We start from the raw sequence: 21,796 nt of genomic DNA on the forward strand, positions 1-21,796 counted from the left end.
CGTACCTCAACAAAGAGTAGCCCCTGCTCGCCACAACTAGAGAAAACCCACGCGCAGCAATGAAGACCCAACACAGCAAAAAATAAATAAAATAAATTTATTAAAAAAAAATAGCTCCCTTTATAAAAACAAAAAACACACTTTTGAAGAGAGAATTGATATTCTCCCAGAGCTGCTATTTCTTTTTAAGAGAGCATGAGAAACACTACTTTTCTTAGAAGAAAATTATTTTCTCATTGGATTCCAATCAGAACAATTCCTTTTTTACTTACTCTCATGTTTTTATTATATTGAGCTCTAGAATAAATTTTGTCCTCCTCTGGGGCAAAAAAAAAAAAAAAGGAAAGCCAATTATTCTGTTTAGAAATATCTACTGCATATATTATTTGCAATATGATATAAATACAATAAATAATGTGCAGATTTCTTTTCAAAACGTGAATTAATTCACTATGTAGCGTGAGAAGACTGTCACCCCTCAGTGGGGAAATCAGCTCCCCTACACAGCTGACCCAGTCCCCATGGAGAGCTCCGAGATGGTGGGGAGTGGCGGTTTCTGGAGGTCACCTTGGGTGGCCCGGAAACCCCTTTGAGTTTGATAAACATGAGATGGTGTATTGGCTCGGGGCCGGGGGATGTTGGGGGGGACTTGATGGGCAAAAAATGTCTCATTCTGCTTTGATCGTGTTCTGGGAGTGCACCTGGTTTAAGAAAGATATTTGTTTGTTTCTTTTCTTTACAGATTATTCAGTGATGTTCTGCTAACTACTTCCGAGAAGCCACAGTTTAAGGTAAAGCAAATTATATCATTTCTTGGTTTGTGACATGAATGTGTACTTGGAAAGTTAGCGCTTTTTTAATCAAAAAAAGAAGGCACAGTATTTATAAGTGTGGACTGGAAAAACGCACACTTAAGAGCGTTTTTATTTGGGGACGTTACTGAGGACAGTAGCCGGGAGACAGCTTCTCAGATAGCTCTAAGGAACTATGAAGAGGCAGGGGAGGGGCCAGGATATATATGAACTTTTTGCTGGAAAAAAACATGTAGTCAAGCATGAAAAGATTACTGCTAATCACAGAAGACAGATATCTGAAGTTAATGATTTTAGTGTTTTTCTATGTATGAAAGATGCCAAGAACCTGGGGTCATTGAAATTTTTCCTTAGATAGGCATCTTAACTCCCTAGGGTCCTGTATATCCAAAGCACAGAATGCTTCCTGTTTTTCTCCACCCTGAATTCCCCCCAGCGTGAACCTTCGGGGGCAATTGCAATGGGTTGCAGCTTAATCCTTGTGGAACGGGAATGGCCAGCAGCCTTCTTTATTTTACATAAAGAAAAATTGCAAATAATCTAAATATCCTATAATGAGGGAATAGCTTAATAATTTAAGTACATGTATTGGATTAAATATGTTTTATCTAATAAAAGTAAAATTTATAAAGACATTGTAGTAGCCTGGAAAATGATTATTATTTGGGCTAAGGGAAAAAAACAGGATATAAAATACAGTGTGTAAGAAAAAAATACCTCTGTCTAGAATAAGGACTGGAAGGAAGTATCCTGGGAAGTGGCAGTGTTATGTGGTGTTATGCAAAGAGCAGGGGCTTTGGAACAAATGTATGGACGTCAAGGGGGGAAGCGGGGGTGGCATGAGTTAGGAGATTGGGACTGACATGTATACACTAATATGTATAAGATAGATAAGTAATGAGAACCTGCTGTATAGCACAGGGAACTCCACTTCGCTGTACAATAGAAACTAACCCAACATTGTAAAACAACTATATCCCAATTTTAAAAAAGGAAGAAAAAAAAAAGAGCAGGGGCTTTGGAACTCCCCCAAACCAGGTTGATGCCTTGCTTTGCTTTCATGATACCAGCCATTTATCTAAGGCAGGGTTTCTTAGCCCTGACCTTTGACACTTTGGACCAGGTCGCTGTTCTTTGTTGCCGGGGCTCTGCTGTGCGTTGTGGGATGTTGAGCAGCACCCCTGGCCTGTACCCACTAGATACAAGCAGTACTCTCATTCCACCCCACAACTGTGTGACCGTGAAAACTGCTTCCAGATGCAGCCAACTGTCCCCTAGGGAGGGGACGGGGGCAAAATCACCCTCATTTGAGAGCCACTGATATATGGGCAAGGACCTATTCTTTGGGTCTACGTTTACTCGTTGTGTAGAATTGGTGAGTAAAACTTGTCTGTTGTCACTGGACAACTGAGATGATCCCTGAGAACGCCTAGTTCAGGGCTGGGCGCTCACTGTTAGCATTGTTTTGGGTAGTGAGATGAAGGGTATTTCTCTTTCTCCTCTCTCTATTCCCCCAAAACCTGTAAAACTCTTACGAAGAAATTACATTTAGGAGGGGAAAAAACGAAAGAAAGCCCCAAACAAGGTGGGGTCAGAAGATTTATAGGCAAGGGAGAAGTTTTCCTCTGTCCTGTTTTGCCAGTTAGAGGAGTTCTGACAATAATAGCTTCTTTGGATCTGATGTAGGAAAAAAAAAACTTTTAAATTCATGTCTTTGTTACTGAAACTCTTCAGGAAATGCATTCAGCCTTGTAAGTAAATATGCTCTCCTCAACCCTAGTAGTCCAGCCCGGGGGTTATCATCAGCCCTTGTTCTTCCTCCAAGCCAGAGAGCCTGCAGCAAAGACACTGTGATCTTAAAAACCGGTGTATGTCTGTTTTCTTTCTGGAAAGATACACGAGAGACTGGTGATGGTTGCCTCCATGGTGGGGGACTAGGTGGGATGTTTTTTACTGTGGATATACCCTTTTTATGCCTTCTGAGTTTTGAACCATATCACTGTGTATTACCTACTCAAAACTTTTTTAAACTTAAAATTTTTTTTAATATTAATTTAATTTATTTATTTGGTTTTGCCTGCGTCGGATCTTAGTTGTGGCGTGCAGGCTCTTCGTTGTGGCGCGTAGGCTCTTCGTTGTGGCGTGCAGGCTTCTCTCTAGTTGTGGCACACAGGTTCCAGAGCTCATGGGCTCTGTAGTTTGTGGCACGCAGGCTCTCTAGTTGAGGCACGCGGGCTCAGTAGTTGCCCTGCAGCCCGTGGGGTGGTAGTTCCCCGACCAGGGATCGAACCTGCATCCTCTGCACTGGAAGGCAAATTAACCACTGGACCACCAGTGAAGTTCCCTAAACTTAAATTTTTAGAAGAATAATAGAGACAAAAAGTTGAACATGGTCTGGGTGTCTGTTTTCTAGGCCTGAACTCCTCATGGTTTGAAAAACTAATAAATTAAGAAATGACAAGCTCAGAACCACACTAAGGTTTTGTTAATAGCATCTTCCAGTAGGAAAAAACTTAATCTTGTGAAATTCAGAAAATAAGTCTTAAGAAAGAAAGGAAGGAAGGGAGGGAGGAAATAAGTCCTTCACAGAGAAAATCCCTCTGAAGTTATAGAATATTATAATTACTTGAATTTGTTTGTGTGTGTTCCAATAAGCTTTATATATTTTTTTGTTTTTAGTTATGATAAAAACATCATGTAAAATGTATCCTCTTAGCCATTTTTAAGTGTACAGCTCAGTGGTGTGAAGTGTATTCACATTGTCGTGTAACAGATCTCTGGAACTTTTTCATCTTGCAAACCGAAACTCGAGAACCACCTTAAGTACAACTCCCAATTTTTCCACCCCCAGCCCTTTGGCAAACACATTTTACCTTTTAGATATCTCATATAAGTGGAATCATACAGGATTTGTCCTTTTGTGACAGGCTTATCTCACCCAGTGTAATGTCCTCAAGGTTCATCCATGTTATAAGCATGTGACAGTATTTCTTTCCTTTTTAAGGCCAAATAATATTCCCCTGTGTGTATATACCACATTTTATTTATCCATTCATCTATCGATGGACATGTGGGTTTCTTCCATCCCTTGGCTATTGTGAATAATGCTTCAATGAACATGGGGCATGCTTTGATATCCTGCTTTCAGTTCTTTGGGATATATACCCAGAAGCAGGATTGCTGGATCATATGGTAATTCTATTTTTAGATTTTTTTGAGGAACTTCTATGCTGTTTTCCATAGCTGCTATGCCATTTTACATTCCCACCATTAGTGTACAATTTTTTCCATCCTCACCAACATTTGTTATTTTCTGTTTTTTTGATAGTTACCATCCTAATATGTGAGGTTATATCTCATTGTGGTTTTGGTTTGCATGTCTGTCATGATTGGAGCTATTGATCATCTTTCCATATGCTTGTTGGCCATTTGTGTATCTTCATTGGAGAAGTGTCTGTTTAGGTCCTTTGCCATTTTTTCCTTTGATTTTCTGCTCTTTATTTATTTTTTTTCTGGTTTATTGTGGCATAATCCATTTTTGGTGACAAGTCCATTTTTTAATTGATTACTTATGTTTTTGTTTTCGAGTTGTAGGAGTTCTTTATATATGCTGGATATTAACCCCTTAACAGATGTATGATTTCCATTTATTTTCTCCTATTCCGTAGGTTGCCTTTTCACTCTGTTGATTGTTTCCTTTGATGTTCAGAAGTTTTAAGCTTGATTTAAGCTTGATGCAGTCGCATTTGTCTATTTTGGCTTTTGTTGCCTGTGCTTTTGGTGTCCTGTCCAAGAAATTATTGCCAAATCCATTATCACAAAGCTTTCTCCCTATGTTTTCTTCTAAGAGTTTTATGTTTTTAGGTCTTAGGTTTAGGTCTTTAATCCAATTTTGAGTTAATATTTGCATACAGTGTAAGGTTGGGGTCCAGCTTCATTCTTTTGCATGTAGATATCCAGTTCTACCAGCACCATTTATTGAAGAAACTGTCCTTTTCCCACTGTGTGCTTTTGGCATGAGGGTTAATTTCTGGGCTCTCTGTTTGTTCCGTTGGTCTGTGTGTCTGTCTTTATTGCCAGTATCACACTGTTTTCTGTAGCTTTGTAACACATTTTGAAATCAGGGAGCGTGAGGCCTCCAGTTTCCATCTTCTTTTTCAGGATTGTTTTGGTAATTTGGGGTTCCTTGAGAATAACTTGAAATACTTGAAACATACATCATGCTTATTTATGTGTTAGTTTTATATATTTATTGCTAAAACATGCTAATGAGGTGAGTGTGTTTGGGGATACCAGAAGTGGCCAGGATAGGAGTCAAGTGGACAGCTTGTAACTGATTTCATTCCAGGTGTCCTCTTCCTTGACTAGCAACTGTTTTTTATTCAAACTGGGACTTGAGAGACTCTCCAGCTGTTTTACTCAGTAGATTATGTACTTTCTCTTCTTTCAGATCCCCACAAAGTTAAAAGAGGCATTGAGAATTGCCAAAGAATGTATAGAAAAGAGGCTAATTGAAGAACAGAAACAGGTAAATTGCTAATAGTTCCTCATTGCCTTTTGATCTTTTAGTGTCCCCATCCTCTGCTGTGGTGATCACAGTGATTTACTTGTAACTGAGTGTTCATTCCATAAACAGTTCTTGCATACTTGCTCTGGACCAGGCTCCATGTTCAGTGCTACAAGACAGCTGAGTACTTCACAGTCCTACCCTCAAGGACCTCAGCCTGTGGGGGAAACAAACATGTCCACAAAGAGCAGTCCTCCTTTATGATCAGGGAAGACTGGGTGGTGGTGGGGCACACATGCTCCATGCTCTAAGGGTGCTGGGGACCACTCTCATTTTCCATAAGAGAGAGAAAGGCAGGAAGGAACTCGGGGAGAGAGAAAGGTCTTCATCTGCTGGCACACTCTTCTCCCAGACATCCAGACCCAAGCTTGGAGGCAGACAGGCTGAGCAAGGAAAGATTTTTCATCCAAATGATTTGATTTGGCAAAACATGTTAGAGATTTTCATTAGTGTAGGATATGCTTACAGTTGTGGTGAATTGTGGTCTCTTAAAGATCCACCAGCATCGAAGACTGACAAGAGCTCAGTCTCACCATGGATCCGAAGAAGAAAGAAAAAAGAGGAAGATCTTAGCTCGAAAGGTAAGTCCGGTGTCTCTCTGAATTTTTTCTTGCGAATTCGTGACTAGATGTGAAAAAAGTTCTAGGTTAATGGTGCCCATTTAGTTAATGACAGATTCTGTGCTTTATCTCCATGAAAGCTAAAACCATTTCCAGATGACTGGTTTGCAGCTTCTGAAAGAAAAGCCATATAATATCAGCAGAGAAATGGACCATAGAGTTTCCTGGCTTGCTGGGCTGATTATGGCCTTAATGTAATTGCGGGAAATGACTGGCCTGAGAGAGTGAACTCAGCATTCTTGGTTTTATTTCTCCCTTTAGTTTTGGCTTGTGGCTTCTTCACTGTGTTCAGTTATGAGACCAAATATGACTTTGTGTGTAGCTAGTCTAACTATGCCTGGAAAATGTTTTTATTCTGGTATGTTTATTCTTCGCTTTTCCCCCTCTATTTTTTATTTTTAAAGAAGTCAAAACGATCTGCTGTTGAAAATAATGAAGAGCATTCAGCAAAATACAGCAACTCCAATAATTCAGGTAACTGGTTATAGGTTGCAGTGGGGCCAGGCCAATAATTCAGGTAACTGGTTATAGGTTGTAGTGGGGCCAGGCCAATAATTCAGGTAACTGGTTATAGGTTGTAGTGGGGCCAGGCCAATAATTCAGGTAACTGGTTATAGGTTGTAGTGGGGCCCAGGGCCCAAAGGTTAGGACCAGGAGTCAAGGGTTCTTGGGTCCTCCTGGGCAGTGTGGTGACCAGTGCAGAGGACAAAAGAACTCTGTCCCCAGGGAAGGATTGCCACAGCATTCGGAGGCTCACAGGACTCAAGTGCTAGAAGGCACCTCAGCGCTTACTGGGTAACCAGCCTCCTCACTGATGGCAGCATCAGCCCTGGAAGAAAAACCCACCCAACTTACAGTGCAAGGCCTCCTGTTTATCAGCAGAGCCTGTAGGAACTGAAATGGCCGTAAATCCCGCCCTCTGCTTGGTGCCCACATGGCAGAAGGATAGGCCCTCCTGCATCAAGGAGAGGCCTCTATAGTGTGTGGGGATCGCAAAAAGCCACATTCCAGGAGGGCCAAGATGGCACAGAGTGCAGTGTCATGAGTTAGCCATCCTTGCTGTCACTCCTGGATGCCCCTTGCCCAGCCCTGCTGGCTTTGGGCCTTAATGTCCCCATCTTTGGAAATCAGATCAAGTGATCCCTTGGGACCTTCTAGTTCTTCTGCCTTATGGTCTGTGAAGTAGAGTTCCACACAGAGAAGGGAAGGTTTCATCCTAACGGGCAGCTTTGGTTTAGCCCTGGAGGGCCAAAGGAAGGGGAGGGTTTTTTTAGGTTGAGGGATAGCTGCATATACTTCCAGGCGGGATAAGGACCAAGTAGAGACGGAGAAGTTGAAGATGCAACAGAGAGAGTGATTGTTGGGGGGAGTGAGGGGGCTGGGGGTCAAAGGGTTAGCATCAAGTGTCCAGCTGTCAGTCTCAGCCTTGGAGGAAACCCATCCATCCCTTCGTGGGGTCAGGAGCCAGGAGGGGTAGGTGAAGAGTTAGAGGTGTTTAAAAGTGGAAGGAAGGGAGGAAATTGAGGGTGTTCACAGCTCATGCCTTCTCAGGTCTTCTCAGGGAAGTCAGTGAGGAAGGCATCTGCCAGGGGCAAGAGAAGAAGAAGTGAGGGGTTCGCAAGACCTGAATGAAGGCTGGTCTAGCCATAGCCAGAGAATGCAGGCAGTGTGGGTAGAGCTGAAATTGAAAGAGTTGGGATGGAAGAAGATCATAGACTCCAGAGGGAGGGTGGGAATCGTGCCCGCACCACTGCTTCGAGAGCCAAGCCAGAGACGGGCTCTGGAGGGAAGAGAAGGAGGGGAGGCTCCAGGCCCTGGAGGTCCCTGTGAGGACCAAGGCAGGCTCCTTGGGGATGGAGGCTAGGAGAGGAGAAGGGGCTGGAGGCTGTTGTGGCCGGCGGCTAATTTCAGAGTTGGAGGTCTGTTTTCTCCATGGTTGATGGGATGGACATAGGCCAGTCGTTGTCATCACTAGGCTGAGACTCATGTCTCCAACTAGCCTGTCACCCTGGCAGGCACTCTGTCCAGCATCTACTTCTTTTATTTTTTTATTTCTTTATTTTTTGCGGTACGCGGGCCTCTCACTGTTGTGGCCTGTCCCGCTGCGGAGCACAGGCTCCGGACGCGCAGGCTCAGCGGCCATGGCTCACGGGCCCAGCCGCTCCGCGGCACGTGGGATCTTCCCGGACCGAGGCACGAACCCGTGTCCCCTGCATCGGCAGGCGGACTCTCAACCACTGCGCCACCAGGGAAGCCCCATCTACTTCTTTATAAAGCAGAGAAAGCCTGGCTTGGTGTACTCCACCTTCCTGAGGCCCTGCCTGCCTGCAAGGCTCTTTGCCAGATGCAGCTGGATGGGATGCCAAGGACCCCCAGACACCACCTCAGGGAGTTTAGGAAAGCAAAGTAGCAGTTGGTGGAAATGTATAGATCATCTCCACACCCCACTGGAATCACAAATTCAAACCTTCTCCCCCTTAAAATCTGTGTTAGCACTACAAGCAGTATGATATCAGGATGGGTTGAATTTCACCATCTTTTTCAGTGAAACGCCTCTCCCTTTTATAGGGAGACGAGAGGATATTGCAGATGGTGGAAGGGTATTCAGCTGGAGGGAGGTGTGGCTTCATTAGGACATTTCTCCTCGTGCTCAGTGTCCGTGCTGTGCCCCCCACGTCCTGTGGGTGTGAGGGAGGTGGTGGGAGGCTGCCCCAGGACAGCTAGTGGCTTCTCAGGGGCATGGCCCCAGCCCTCCAGGAGCTTTGGTAACCCCTTGATAGGACTGCCATGTGAGGGAGGGGGCTCATGTGGGAGCTTCCATCTGCTCATTGGGCTACTTTCATGTCAAGCCAGGAGGACGCATTCTGGGGATTTCTGAGCAATGGAGGAGATACTGGGAATTTGGCAATATTTGAAATATAAAAGGTTACTAGGTTCAGAAAAAGCATGCAACGTATGGGAATATGCACACTATTTTGATGTAAATCATGGTATTTACTCAATTTCAGGTAAGAAAAGGCCTGGGAAATCCACACACTGGGTAGGCTGATCCTAATCAATTGAATGTGCCTGCTGGTAAAATGGAACTTCTCCAGAGAGTGTTCCTGGGTGGACGTGGTGGGGAACTCTCGCTTCTTTTGGAGAGGCCTCCCCCAGATGGTCCTGCCCTTCTCTGTCACCTCTACTGCTGTGGCACTGTCATTTGTCTTTCATTACCCGAGGATAGGGCTTGGGTCAGGAAGAGAAACTGCAGCCAGTTGCGTAAGCCATTGGATTGCACAAAGTTGGTTGCAAACCAGGCAGGCTGTGGGGAGCAGTGGGAGGCAGCGAGGCCTGGGAAAGGAAGTGGGTTGGACGCCTGTGGTCAGGGGTCCCGTCCCTGAATTCTCTGCCCAGCCTCGCTTTTTCCCACAAGGCTCACACACTCAGCCCAGTGCAGATTCTCAGACAGTGGTGGGTGCCAGCTCCGGCCAAGCCCCACATGTCTTCCTTTGGTCCCCATGAGGGTCTCTCTGTGTTTTCTCTTAGCAGGATCTGGGGCCAGCTCACCTCTCACATCCCCGTCATCGCCGACTCCACCCTCCACAGCAGGTTAGTGAGGAGGAAGAGAAAGCTGCCTTCCTCCCCTTCTGCACCAGCCCGGGAGAAGGGTGGGGCTTTCTCTTCTCACCTTGGCCCAAACATTTCAGGGGTCAGAGGGGACCAGCCTCCTCCAGAGAAACCAGTGGGAGCGCAGATTAGCAGTGTCACTTGGGAGAGACCAGGGTCCAGGTCTCTAGAGTCGGATTTCACGGGGAGCGGGATGGTCGGCTTCAGGGCTGCTCACTGCCCCCACCTCCAGCTCGCTCTCTCTACTGAAAAGCCTACGCAGGCTCCTCAGATCACAGCCTGTCTGGGTACGCGCTCAGCTGAACAAAACAATCGCGCTGCTGCCCGGGGGCCCGGTCCTGCCAGGGCTCTCTCCTCAGGGAGACCAGCCACAGTGTCGGCTTTGTCACAGGGCACAGCTGGTGAAATGCCTGGGTGTGGGAGTGAACTACCCACCGAGCTTCTGATTTCCTGATAACTATTTGTGCTTTATTCTGCTCTGCATTTCATCACCTGAATATTTTTCTGTGGCTAGCTAACCTTTGTTTTGCGTTTGTGACTTAAATCAGATAGATACTGGGAGTTTTGTTTGAAAAATGTAAAAAGAGTTTATTTCAGGGAATACTTATAAAAATTATCTCTAATTCTGTGGAGTGGCCTCATAATGCTATCTTTCTTCTTTCTTTTCTGAACTAATAGCTCTCTCCTAACCATTTTGCAAGCCTCATAAAAACGCACTGGGGCACCAGTATCTCCTTTCACTTCTTAACTGAACCAGATGTTCTGGATGTCAGAGAAGTCGGTTCTGCCACTCAGAGCTTGTCGGCTGGCTGTGCTTGGAAGAGCTGCTGCAGCTGTCTGGAGGGAGAGTCACGGGCTGGGGTTGATTTATGAGTTGATGACACCATATTCATTAAGGCTTAAAGTGGTGCCCAGGAGCTACCAAGAGCATAACCCGACAGCTCTCAAATGCTTCTAACTGACCTTCCCAAAAAACCCCCCCAAACAACAGTCAAATGTAAGGAGACCGGTTTGAAGGCCTCGCGTCTGTCTGGTGGGTGTCTCTCCTTGCTGGCCGAGCCTGGTTACTGGTAGTTTGCTGTCGAGTGTTCTGGGCCCAGGGCCTATTTTAATAGCAAAGTACCTGGCTGATGGGGGATAATATTCTATTTCCTGTCTGACTTTGTCAGCAGATTTTACAAGAAAGCTTCCAAATATTGATCAATATAGAAAATAGACTTCTCTGTCTTTTGTAGAGGTGACCTGTATAGGCCGATCGGAAATTTCGGGGGAGCCACTGCCCAGATCATGCTGAGGCGTTTTCTAGAAGATAGGATATTAATTTCACACCACTTAGACATACTAAGGAGACTGGAGAGAATTAATAGTGAGAATCCATGAAGCCTCCTTTAACAACTGAGGTGTCTATCCGGTAGCTCAGAGCACTTTGCTGTGTGCATTGGACGTGGGAAGTTACCTGCCAGTGCTCATTTTTAAACGCCTTGGAGAATTCAGTCTATATGGATTATTTTTGATGAATCCTCTAATTGACCTGAGTTCTCAGTGGGAGGATTCTCATACAGTAGCAGGTTTGCATGAGATGAGGTAACTTTTAAAACAAGAAGAAAACGAGGAATCTTTTGTTATTAGACTCAAGGTTGGAAAAAACTTCATCTGAGGCGAGAGGGAGCAATTGGGTGGATAGTTCCCTATCCTGAAGGGGAGTTGTAAAGATTCAGAGGGAAACATATGTGAGGCCACAAGCACGATGCCTGGCAGAAATGGGAGGTTCCCAGGAGGTATTGGCTCCCTCTTTTCCTTTATGTCCTTTAATGTTTTATTGATGAAATTATTGATTCAGCCCCAGAGACTGTACTCTGACCTCTGCTGGTTATTTATTGTAACGCGTCTCATAAAAATAATAGCTAGTATTTGCCTATCAACCTAGCATTTCAGGCCCTAAGCGAGCCACCCATGGTGAGTTTATTTATTCATCTACTGGAGATGCATTTATTGAGAGCTGCTGTGTGCCCAGCACTGTGCTAAGCGCTGAGTCACAGAGATGAGCAGGCAGACAAGGCCCCAGCCGAGGTGGCCTCACATTGCCAGCACCTCTCAGGAGCTCCAAAATGATAGATACAATTCAAGCAAGTGCTTTCCTTGGGGTCCACCCATGGTAATTTTTTTCTCCCAGTAGTTCCCCTTCTTAAATAGAGAATCTCCACCTGAAAAAACTAGCCCACCAACAAAGTGACATCTTGAGCTTCTGTTCTGTACAAGGCATCAGGGAGCTACAAACAGGTGATAGTCTCATGCTACCGTACCCATGGGAGATGCTCAGTAAATCCTTATGGGTGGATTTGCTTGGACTTGGTCTGCCTTCAGGGTCTCTGCTGGGTGAGGGCAAGGCTGTAGGCCAAGGGTGGCAACTTCTGGCTCAGAAGCCCCTGCTTAGACTGGTCCTTTTCCTTCCAGGACAGGAGGCCAGGCTTCTCATTGGGCTCATCTGTGTTGCCGCCTCTCTGCACGCTGCCTGTCTTATTGCTGGAATCACATTTACTCCGATTTATGTCTTTACTTCTAGGCCACATCTATGGTTTATCTGGGAACTAAGTCAAGCATAGTGTCTTCCAGCTTTATGATAAAATGCAATTTTCTCAAGAAATGAAGGAAAATTCTTCATTTTCAAGGGCTAGTTTAGAAAAGGAATTCCTGCTAAAGGTAGCATCTCAAACACAACTCGATCTGGGAGCCCTTGGAAACTACACCTTGGGCTGTGGAACCTAAACTCGAGGATCACCACTCGCTAGTTCTGGGACCTTGGAGGAGATACTTGACCTCCCTGGGCTTCAGGTTTTGAAACCGAGTGAGGCCCTGTGGGACTCCCGGGCACGGAGGCCCTCTTGTCCTCTCTTTCTTGTAGGCAAGACTCCAGGTTCCATGACCTTCCCTGAGTTCCAAAGGGCAGATTGGAAGAGTTGCTAATCACGGGAGGAGCAGCCAGGAAACCACCTGAGTTGAGATTAAGGAAGTGCAAGTCCGGCACACGCCCTGATCTTGTCAGAGACTCCACCCTTGGACCTATTGTTATCAAACCCTTCATCAGGTCCTCTGGGGTGGGGACACATAGTTTCTCCAGGCAGGAGCCTGCTGTGTCCCCGTTTGCCTGGCAAAGTAATAAAGCTATCCTTTTCTACTTCACCCAAAACTCTGTCCCCGAGATTTGATTTGGCAGTGGTGTAGAGAGAGGCTGAGCTTTCAGCATCAGTTTCCCATTTGTAAAGGAGGCTAATAACAGTGCCTGCCTAGGGGGTTTATTACGAGGGTCCAGAGGGTTCCATGCCCATGGAGTTAGAACAGCGCCTGATACACAGTAAGCCCTCAGGACACTGTTAGTTACTGAGAGACCTTGAGTGAGTCACTTTCCGTGTCTGGGTTTGGGTTATGTCCTCTGTAGAAGGCAAAAAGCGTGGGAGTCAGAGGAGACTATCTCACAGTTCTAATCAAGCATCCTGTAAACCCACTGTGGACCCCGCCCTTCGGCAGTTTGTTCAGCAGTAGATCAACTGAGGCAAGTTCAGTTTGACAGCATTGCCTTTCTTCCTGAAAGCATCAATTTTAAGCACATTTGTGGTAGCTGAGGGTGGTTTTCAGCTCAGTTGCTTTCAGGACGGGGCAGAAGTGACAGATGTTTCTAAGTGAAGGGGTGTTACTCTCATGAGCCCTTTCCAGCATTTGTGTAAGGACTGGGGCCTCTCCTGTTTCTTACTGTACTTCCCTGCTGTGGGCCTCTTCTTGAAATCCTTACCAAATTGATGGGAGAAATATTTCCTTAAGTCTGCTGGCAATTCCATCAGGTAGGGTGGGATTCTCTAAAACTTTTTTTTTTTTTTTTTTTTCAGTGAGAACATTCCTAGCACTTTCTTTTTTTGCTAAGGTTTCTGTTTCCTGCCTCTAGAGGATCATTCTTTCAAGAACTTTAAAATACTTTATCTTGACTTATGTCACGGTCAGTGTCACCAGCTAGTGTTTACACTCTGTATTCATGGAGCTGAGTGGTTTAGATGGCCCTAATTGACACACAGATATTTGCTCCTACCCTCCCTTTGGGAGGAGACAAACCTGTTGCCTTGCCATTGTGTGTGTGTGTGTGTGTGTGTGTGTGTGTGTGTGTGTGTGTGTGTGTGTGTTTAAACAAAAGATTTGCAGAAGAGTATTTGGGAAAATCTTAGTAAGCAGAAGACCCAAATTATTACTGTTGTTGTTAATAATTGTGTTTAACATCTTTTGAGTGCTTATTCTGTGCTAGGCACTGTTCTAAGTGATTTATAGTTATTGTTTTATTTAATCCTCATGAATACCTCCCTATCCAATGAGCAGGGATTATACTTATAGCTCCATTTTACAGACAAATAAATTGAGGCACTAGTGGCATTAAAGGACTTTGACCAAGGTCACACAAGTGGGGGATACTAGAGCCAAGATTTAAACTTGGTTCTGTCTTTGCTCATCTACTTGATTTCTCCTGAGCGCCTGCTTTCTCAGGTGCACTACAGGGCCTGTGCTGCTAAACGCTCTGCTTGGCTGGCGTGAAAAGAGCTCCAAAAGAACAGTTAGAAACCCCGGGCTTGGGTCGTAGCTCCACCACTTTCCAGATGGCCTTGGACAAGTAATTTTCATCCTTTGAAGCTGTCTTTTAAGAGAATATCTTGGTCTTTATGAGGTAGATAATGTACACAACAGGGCTTTATAAGCAGTAAAGTACTGTCGAGTGTAAGCTATGAATGCCTTGCAAGAGAATTCTAGCCCTTCTTGCTTGAAGTTTATCATTTTCAGCAATACTTTTGAAGAGAGAGCTGGCAGTCTGTAGAAACCCAGTCTGTGAGCATGACTGGAGGGAGAGGGAAGTTTCATATCTGGAGACTGGAGGAGGGAAAACAGGGCCTTGTGGGCACAGAGTGACTGAGAACTTGAATAACAGGAAGGAGGGTTAAGAATAAATAAGGTGCAAACTGTGATGCATAAAATAAGCTACCAGGACATATTGTACAACACAGGGAATATAGCCAATATTTTATAATAACTATAAATGGATTATAACCTTTAAAAATTGTGAATCACTATATTGTACACCTGTAACTTATATAATATTATATAATATTGTATATAATATTGTATGTTAACTATACTTCAGTAAAAAAAAAAAAAAATTACAAAGAAAAGGAATAAGTAAGGCACAAGAAGAGATGAATTCATTTAGAATGTTGGAGCTTCCGGAATTTATCTAGCCAGGTCAAAATCTGAAACCCATTCTAGGCTCAAAATCGATGGCTCTGGCCCTAAGAACTGCCTCGTTTTCTCAAAACTACACAAACACAAAGCAGTTTGTAGGATACACAGGTCTGCCCTGTAGTGCTTCTCCAAACAGTGTTGGTTCTGCTGTCCTGCCGGCTCACAGCCTTCCTCCCCGCTTCCAAGCCCAAGTGTGTGAGCTCCTCTCCAGGGTACTCAGCTGCTGGGGGTGGGGCAGGCAGTGTCCCCAGCATCCTCCCAGAGCCCCCCGAGATCGGCAGTGGTCAGCCTGCCCTGCCCCACGTGGGCCTCGCTGAAGGGATTCTCCTCTGGGCAGTGGGGCACGTTGGTTTGGAACGCTGGGATTCACCGTCAGGGAAAGGGTTATCTTTCACAATTAACCTGGAATCCAGTCAGTTAAAAAGAAGATAGGAAGAAATGTTTGCCTTTTTTTTTTTGCGCTGCGCCTTGGGCCTTGTGAGATCCTAGTTCCCCAAACTGGCCCGGCAGTGAAAGTGCTGAGTCCTAACCACTGGACCGCCAGGGAATTCCCACCTTTTTTTTTTTTGAATGGTTTTCTAGCCTTAGGTCAGCTAATGCTGCTCGCTGCCCTATTCAGCCTCTGGAGCCCGCTGCCTTCAGGGGAGAGGCCCCATGCTCCTGCCCAGGGGCCCCACCTTAGACGTCCCTGTGCTCTTGCTCTTCCCAAATTTAAAAAGACAGTTCTCTATTTTAGACCATAGACTTGCTTGGGGAAGTGATGAGTTCTAATTTTTCTCCCCTCTTGATAAACTGTCCTTATTTAGTACACTAGGTACGCTCCCAGTACCCGTTCCGCTTTCCAGGGGAGGTAAAACCGTGATGGGTCTTCTTAAGTGAGTGCTGTGCTTGTAAATAACTAAAAATATCTCAGAAGAAAGAAAGAAAAAAAAAAAGAATGAAGAGGAAAGTGACTCATTAGTTACTCTGTTAGTGTGTTTGCCATGTTCTAAAAGGGTCACAGTCATGTTTACAAACCAGTGCTTCTTGTGGTTAACTTAAGTATATCCTAGTTCGGCAGTAAGAATAATCAGCATGTGATTCAGACTAATATTTTGCTGTCTCTTACTATTTGATTAAATGACACTAAAATCTGAATAATGACTTGTGTCCCCCCTCTCTCTCTCTCTCTCTCTTTGCTGTTTTCAGTAGAGCATGCACCATTTTGAACGTGAATTTTCGGTAAAGTAAGCTATACTGATTTTTCTAACTTTAAAGATGCTCTGTTTCTGTATGTGAAATGGGACCCAGTGTGTCTAGCTCACTGAAGTGATGAACAAATGGGAAAGCAGATTCGAGACAATTTCCTTATCTGAATATTTAAATGAAATACAGCATCTTTAAAAAGCACCCAAGTGACTTCATTTACATTCATTTCATTTTCATCATGACCTTCAAAATCTTCATTTTCACTCTGATTTTAGTTCTAAAATAGAGCTCTAAAACCTGTAAATCAACTGCATGGCATTTTGGTATCTTTTAATTTTGGAAACCAGCACCTCACAGTCCTGTTGCTGCAAATGTGTCGGTTCCTTGTTCCCTCTGACAAAGGGGAAAAGGCGCTGGGCAGTTGCATTCTTGGTCACAGGGAAGCAACTTACAGCTTGTATAACTGACAATAGGGAAAAACAGTTCTTTTTTAAGCATCCTTAACAATACTTGAGTTGGGACATGAGTACAGCCTCCACGTCTTTCTGAGGTAAGAGGCTAAGGCGGTTCCAGAGAGCTGGGGCCTGCCTGCTTCCAGGGGTCCCCGCCCTCCACTCCCTCTCGAGGGTAGCTGGTAGGTGTGGTGTTGGTCCCGCGGCCATGTGGCCTCCCCTGATGTGTGTGGAGACCACAAAGGAACCCAGGCCGCAGACACGAGTAGACTGCCCACTGTCAGAGTTGGTCCAAGGCAAGGGGACGCTCAAACGTCCTTTTGACGGGGCTAGGGACGGTGTTTCTGGCGAGACATTCCTACCCAGATCTAACCTGTGCTCTTGCTGCAACAGTCTGTGGCCTGTTGCAGGGCCTCCGCTGGATTTCCAGGCTCCCATCTGAGGTTCTGGGGAGGGTGGAGTAGTTGGCTCTTGGGGTTTTTGTCTAAGAGAAGGTAAGATTGGAGAGATCAGGGCTGACCTGGTGATCACTGGAGGTAAGCTGTTTCAGAGCATCCATCATCCTGGGGTGTTGCAGGCCAATGTTTTTCAAAGCTGGGTGAATTCATTTGGCAATCAGCCTGACACGGAATCTGGTTTTGTCTGCGGCCTGGGGATGAGGGTGATAGGAGGCCTCTGGGGGGGCGCCCCCTCATATTTGGGGAGTGGGGGGCCCGGGCATTAGGCAGTTGTTCCCAGGTTTGCTCCAGGCCAAAGAGCCAAGTCCGAATTTGGCCCCTTGTTAACATTCCCCCCTCCCACATCATTACCAACGTGTTGTAGCTTAAGCTCCAGTGAACCTTTAAAGGAATTTTGTGGACGACAGAAGAGGCAAAAAGGAAAAACTTAAAAAAAAAAAAATCGATGGAGGCTGTAATTAGAGACTGTGAGTCCCTGGGTCTATGTTCTTGCCTCCTCCAGTGTTGACCTTCAGACCTGGACCTCCTCTCCCCTTCCAGAGCATTCTGAGCTGCTCCTGGCCCTAATCATACATATCAGGATCTGCCCTAGTTGTTGCAGGCCCAATGATGAAAGGTGGACCTCATGGGACATCGTGCCCTTTACGACTGGTTGGGCCCTCTGTGAGGGGACCACAGGTGACCTGCTCTTTCCTCTTGGATGGACATAGTCTCCTTTCTCACAGCCCTCAGCATCATATTATAGGCACAGGCTACCCTGTGGCACTTTGGACAGTGTATTTATTTATGCTGCCTACATATTCAAAGCGATTCATTCAGACAGTTTCAGCCTTTACTTGTAAGATGAAGATCCATTTACGGAATACCACGCCCCAATTCCCAAACTCTGTGGTAGTGAATTTGCACTTTTAATTTAGAGTGCCTAGTAATGAGGCCAAAGTCAAGGGATGGTTCCTCACGAGGGCCAAGCAGTTTCGTTCTGTGCCAAGAGAGCAGCCTGTACCCAAGTCCAGTTCCTGAGGCCCATCTCTAGCCTCCGAGAATCCTGGGCTAGAAGACTTGCAGTCTCTGGATGGCCAATTCCATGCGTTTAGTGGAACAAAGTGCTACTGCAGGCCTGTCTTCTCGCCTATAACCCTCACTGACTCTTCTGCCAGGGTCAAAGCACAAAGCTGGGAGGCAGACATGCTGGCACTCATTTGGGTACGTGTTGGGCCGTACATGTCAAGCCCAGATTCTGCTGCCCTTTTCTGGCCGTTGGGTGAGAGTGCTGGGAAGGGGAGGGGGCAGCTGGGAGGGCACTGGCGCCCACTCAGTCCTCCGGGCTCTGCAGTTGAGTTCCAAGAGGCTTCAGAGGCCATCTCCTCTCCTCCTGGTATTTTACGGGTCACTTTCCAAGAACCCCCTTCAGAGGAATGCTTATGTCACACACTTACTCTCCCTGCTCTTTTCATCTCAACAGTCATTTCAGGTTTGAAGTCCTTTTTATCTCTGTAACCCTGTAACGTAAAGCCAGGAACATTTCCCCATAATCCACCTTGGCATAGAACATAATAGAACTTCATTCATTAGTTGTTATTGTACAGAACCAGTGAAAATTACATTTTGTTCATTTGTCTGTATTTAATGTTTATTTGTATTGCTATATTATTTTTTGAGAATTCCAAGATTGCAGAGCATGAGTGTGTGCATCTGTGTGATTCTTTAATTTCAGCTGCCTTAGGTTTGGGTAAAGATGTAAAGGAAGGTAAGTGGTCTTCTATGAAATACAATGCTTTAACCATTGCCTATCACAGTTGGGAAAAAGGTTGCACTTACTTAAGTATTTTATGGATGATCCTGACCACTCATCCATATAAACTCAAGTAGCAGTTGGTATGTTTACCTAGTATCACCACAGCTCAGTAGCAGTTTGAGGGAGGTGGTAGGGGAGCCATCTAGCAGAATGTCTTCTGTGGTAGCACTGGGGTGGGGTAGAGGATAAGACTAGAAAGAGATGTGGAGTCACGGGGAGCTGCAAGGGTCACAGGAAATGGGACAACTGTGACACAGTCAAGTTCTTCTTTAAAGCAGGGCTTTTTTTTTTTTTTTTTTTTGTGGCCATGCCACATGGCACGTGGGTTCTTAGTTGCGGCATGCAGGATCTTAGTTCCCCAGACCAGGGATCAAACCCACGCCCCCCTGCACTGGAAGCACGGAGTCTTAACCACTGGACAGTCAGGGAAGTCCCAGCAGGGATTTTTCTGTACCTAGTGTTTATTTTGTCCCAAGAGGACAATTCATTCATTGATTCAAAACTGTAAAATTCGAGCGCCCAATGTTTGTGTTTCTGAAAGCTAAGGGAGGATTCAGATACCTGTCCAGTTACCTGCTCCTTGCCCACCAGGGTACAGCTCGACATTCCGGTCTCCCCTGACACTTCAGCAAAGATGTAGGGTTAGGGCATTTCCATCCTGTCCCTGGGTTGGGCCACAGTGGAAACATGGGTGCTTGAGGAAGATTCCTCCCTGAGAATACCATTGCTGGAGAGAGAAAGCCCTCTGCGCCTTGCTGTGCATTGCTAACATTAGCGTTTTATGTTTTTTTCATGCAACCTAATAGGAAATGATTATTCAAGATGGATGCCCCTGGGGAGCCCATAACCCAGCAGACAATGGTTACTTGCCGAGAATCCTAAGTGATTTGTCATTTTATGTTAAATCACGTCCTTCAAATATTGTGTGTTGGAGCAGCTAAAGAACCGTTCATCCCTTACTAGTAATTGATATTCCAGTAGCCCAGCTCTATGCATACAGATGTCTATCTTTAATTGCTAGCTCAGGAATAGGTGGAGCTGCCTGGAACCTGGAAAAAGTAGCTAATGGAACTTTTCTTTTGGGACCATGATTAAAGTTTGGAAATGGAAGTAGAGCCTCATCTATGCTGAGAATGTCGCTATGTATAGTTTCATGTAATCTGTGATATTGTTCAGTCTTTTCTCACATGACTATTACTTGGGAGAAATGGCAACTTTTAATTAATTCCCCTTTAATGCTTCTACGTTTCTTGTTCAAGTATTTAAAAAAAATCACACAGTACAGGGTGTGTTGGCCCGTTTGAGGGAAAACATTTGCAGTCTCACCGAAGTCCTTTCTGCCCAGGACTGAGCAGTAGCACGGATACAGGGTGTGTGGAGATACTGACTGTGCCCTTTCCTCCACAGGGATGTCCACGTTACCCCCACCTCCTCCACCTGCGCCTCCGCCACCAGCAGCTCCCTTGCCTCCTGCGAGCACAGAGGCGCCCACACAGCTTCCGCCCCAGGCTGTGAATGGTGTGAGCCGAGGGGCCTTACTCAGCTCCATCCAGAATTTCCAAAAAGGAACTTTGAGGAAAGCCGAAACCTGTGATCATAGTGCTCCTAAGATCGGCTAAAGCTTTGTGTTTACACTTGGAGGGAAAATTTGTTTTGTTTTCCTTCCACCTGCAACCCCTAAAGTACCCTCTATCTGGATGAATAATTGCTGAGCCAGTACAGTCACATACGACTTCGCAGATGCTCATGTAAGAGGCTTTTCAAGAGGGAAATAGTCTTCAAGTAGAATAAAGTCAGGCTGGCATTGCTGCCTTAAGAAATAGTTTGCTCCTTTGTTACTCTTGTAAAGGAGTCTTGCTCTTCCTCTAATGGTCATCTTTTGGTGGCAGCAGCATATTGGAATCAATTATTTCCACCAACAGAAGGAAGTGGACAAAAAACAATGACAATATACAGTCACAGTGGTGGATGGCCTTCGTGTCGCAATCCCTCCTATACCATTAGACAGCTCCTAGAAATGTTCCTCTCAGAGTTCATTTCTCTATTCTGAAGCATTTTCTGGTTATTTCTTAGATAACTCCCATTTTTGCTACCTTAATTTCATCCTAGACATTAACACTGTAGCCCAAAGCATAGTTATGTCGCTGAGAGTCAGAGAAGCAACTGAGTTCTTCATTTTCCCTTCAAGTGGAACGGGGAAAGTTCGTAACAGTCTATTAAGTTCAAACAGGAACTCCATTGTGGTTATAGAACTCAGGGCTGCTAAAGGAACTACTCTAGACTCTTAGTTCCTTTTAGTATGTATCGAACGGACAAAAAAATGTTGACATCCGAAAAAGCTCTTGCCAATTAGAGGATCTTCTTAATCCTCAGCAATTAAGTCAAGTTTGGCGGTTGTGGGGGTGGATTATTATTACAACACAAGTACATCTGGCAAAATCAGTTCTGATTTTCCAAAGATTTATCCAAATATATCATCTTTTTAATGTTACTCATTTATTAGAAAGATCCTTTATCCTATGATTTGCTTAAACCCTTAAATAAATTGCACTTTAAAGGATTATAAATAATCCATCTAAAAATTCAAGTTACACACATCACTGTTGGTTACTATGCAGAGAGAATGTCATTGTGTATAGTTTCATGTAATCTGTGATAAATGTTCAGCTGTATTTTTTATTAAAATAAACCATGTCTAGAAAATGTGTTATTTGTAGCTTGGCTAGATATTTTAAATGGGAACTTTTTGTAGTAACTTTGGTAAATATAAAGAAAAGATTCACACAGTATTTCTAAAGTTTCCTCCCTACCTATTCTATCTCTATTTTCTTTTGTGTCGTATTTTCCCTCTTAATTAATAAGAGCTAACAATCCTGTGTTCCTGTTTTAATTAGGTACCACTTGTATGCTTCTGTAACTAATTTAAATCTATCTTTTCCATCTCAATTTCTGAAGAGGGCAGTGTATGGCAGAGTGTGTGTTTGTTGGCAGTGGGAAAAATACCTGACACAGATTTTGGTTTAA

At 44.8% G+C, this 21,796-nt stretch overlaps 1 protein-coding gene across 13 annotated transcripts in view; it reads left to right on the forward strand.

Annotated features, from left to right (window-relative positions):
- Positions 1–21,477, forward strand: part of PXK (PX domain containing serine/threonine kinase like) — a 74,245-nt gene extending 52,768 nt beyond the window's left edge. For 3 of the 13 annotated variants that reach the window (XM_019947527.3, XM_073811288.1, XM_019947523.3), the window contains 6 exons: positions 743–791; positions 5,263–5,340; positions 5,874–5,960; positions 6,404–6,473; positions 9,528–9,590; positions 20,180–21,477. In XM_019947527.3, coding sequence (XP_019803086.1) covers positions 743–791; positions 5,263–5,340; positions 5,874–5,960; positions 6,404–6,473; positions 9,528–9,590; positions 20,180–20,391 — 559 coding nt within the window. In that variant the 3' untranslated portion in view covers positions 20,392–21,477. Of the gene's footprint in view, positions 1–742; positions 792–5,262; positions 5,341–5,873; positions 5,961–6,403; positions 6,474–9,527; positions 9,591–16,067; positions 16,106–18,691; positions 18,729–20,179 lie in introns of all 13 variants that reach the window. The other 10 variants (XM_033865194.2, XM_019947530.3, XM_019947531.3 and 7 more) reach the window with 10 other exon arrangements.
- Positions 21,478–21,796: the final 319 nt, after the last annotated feature.

The sequence above is a fragment of the Tursiops truncatus genome, chromosome 10, assembly GCF_011762595.2.
Source record: "Tursiops truncatus isolate mTurTru1 chromosome 10, mTurTru1.mat.Y, whole genome shotgun sequence".
Taxonomy (NCBI): Eukaryota; Metazoa; Chordata; class Mammalia; order Artiodactyla; family Delphinidae; genus Tursiops; species Tursiops truncatus.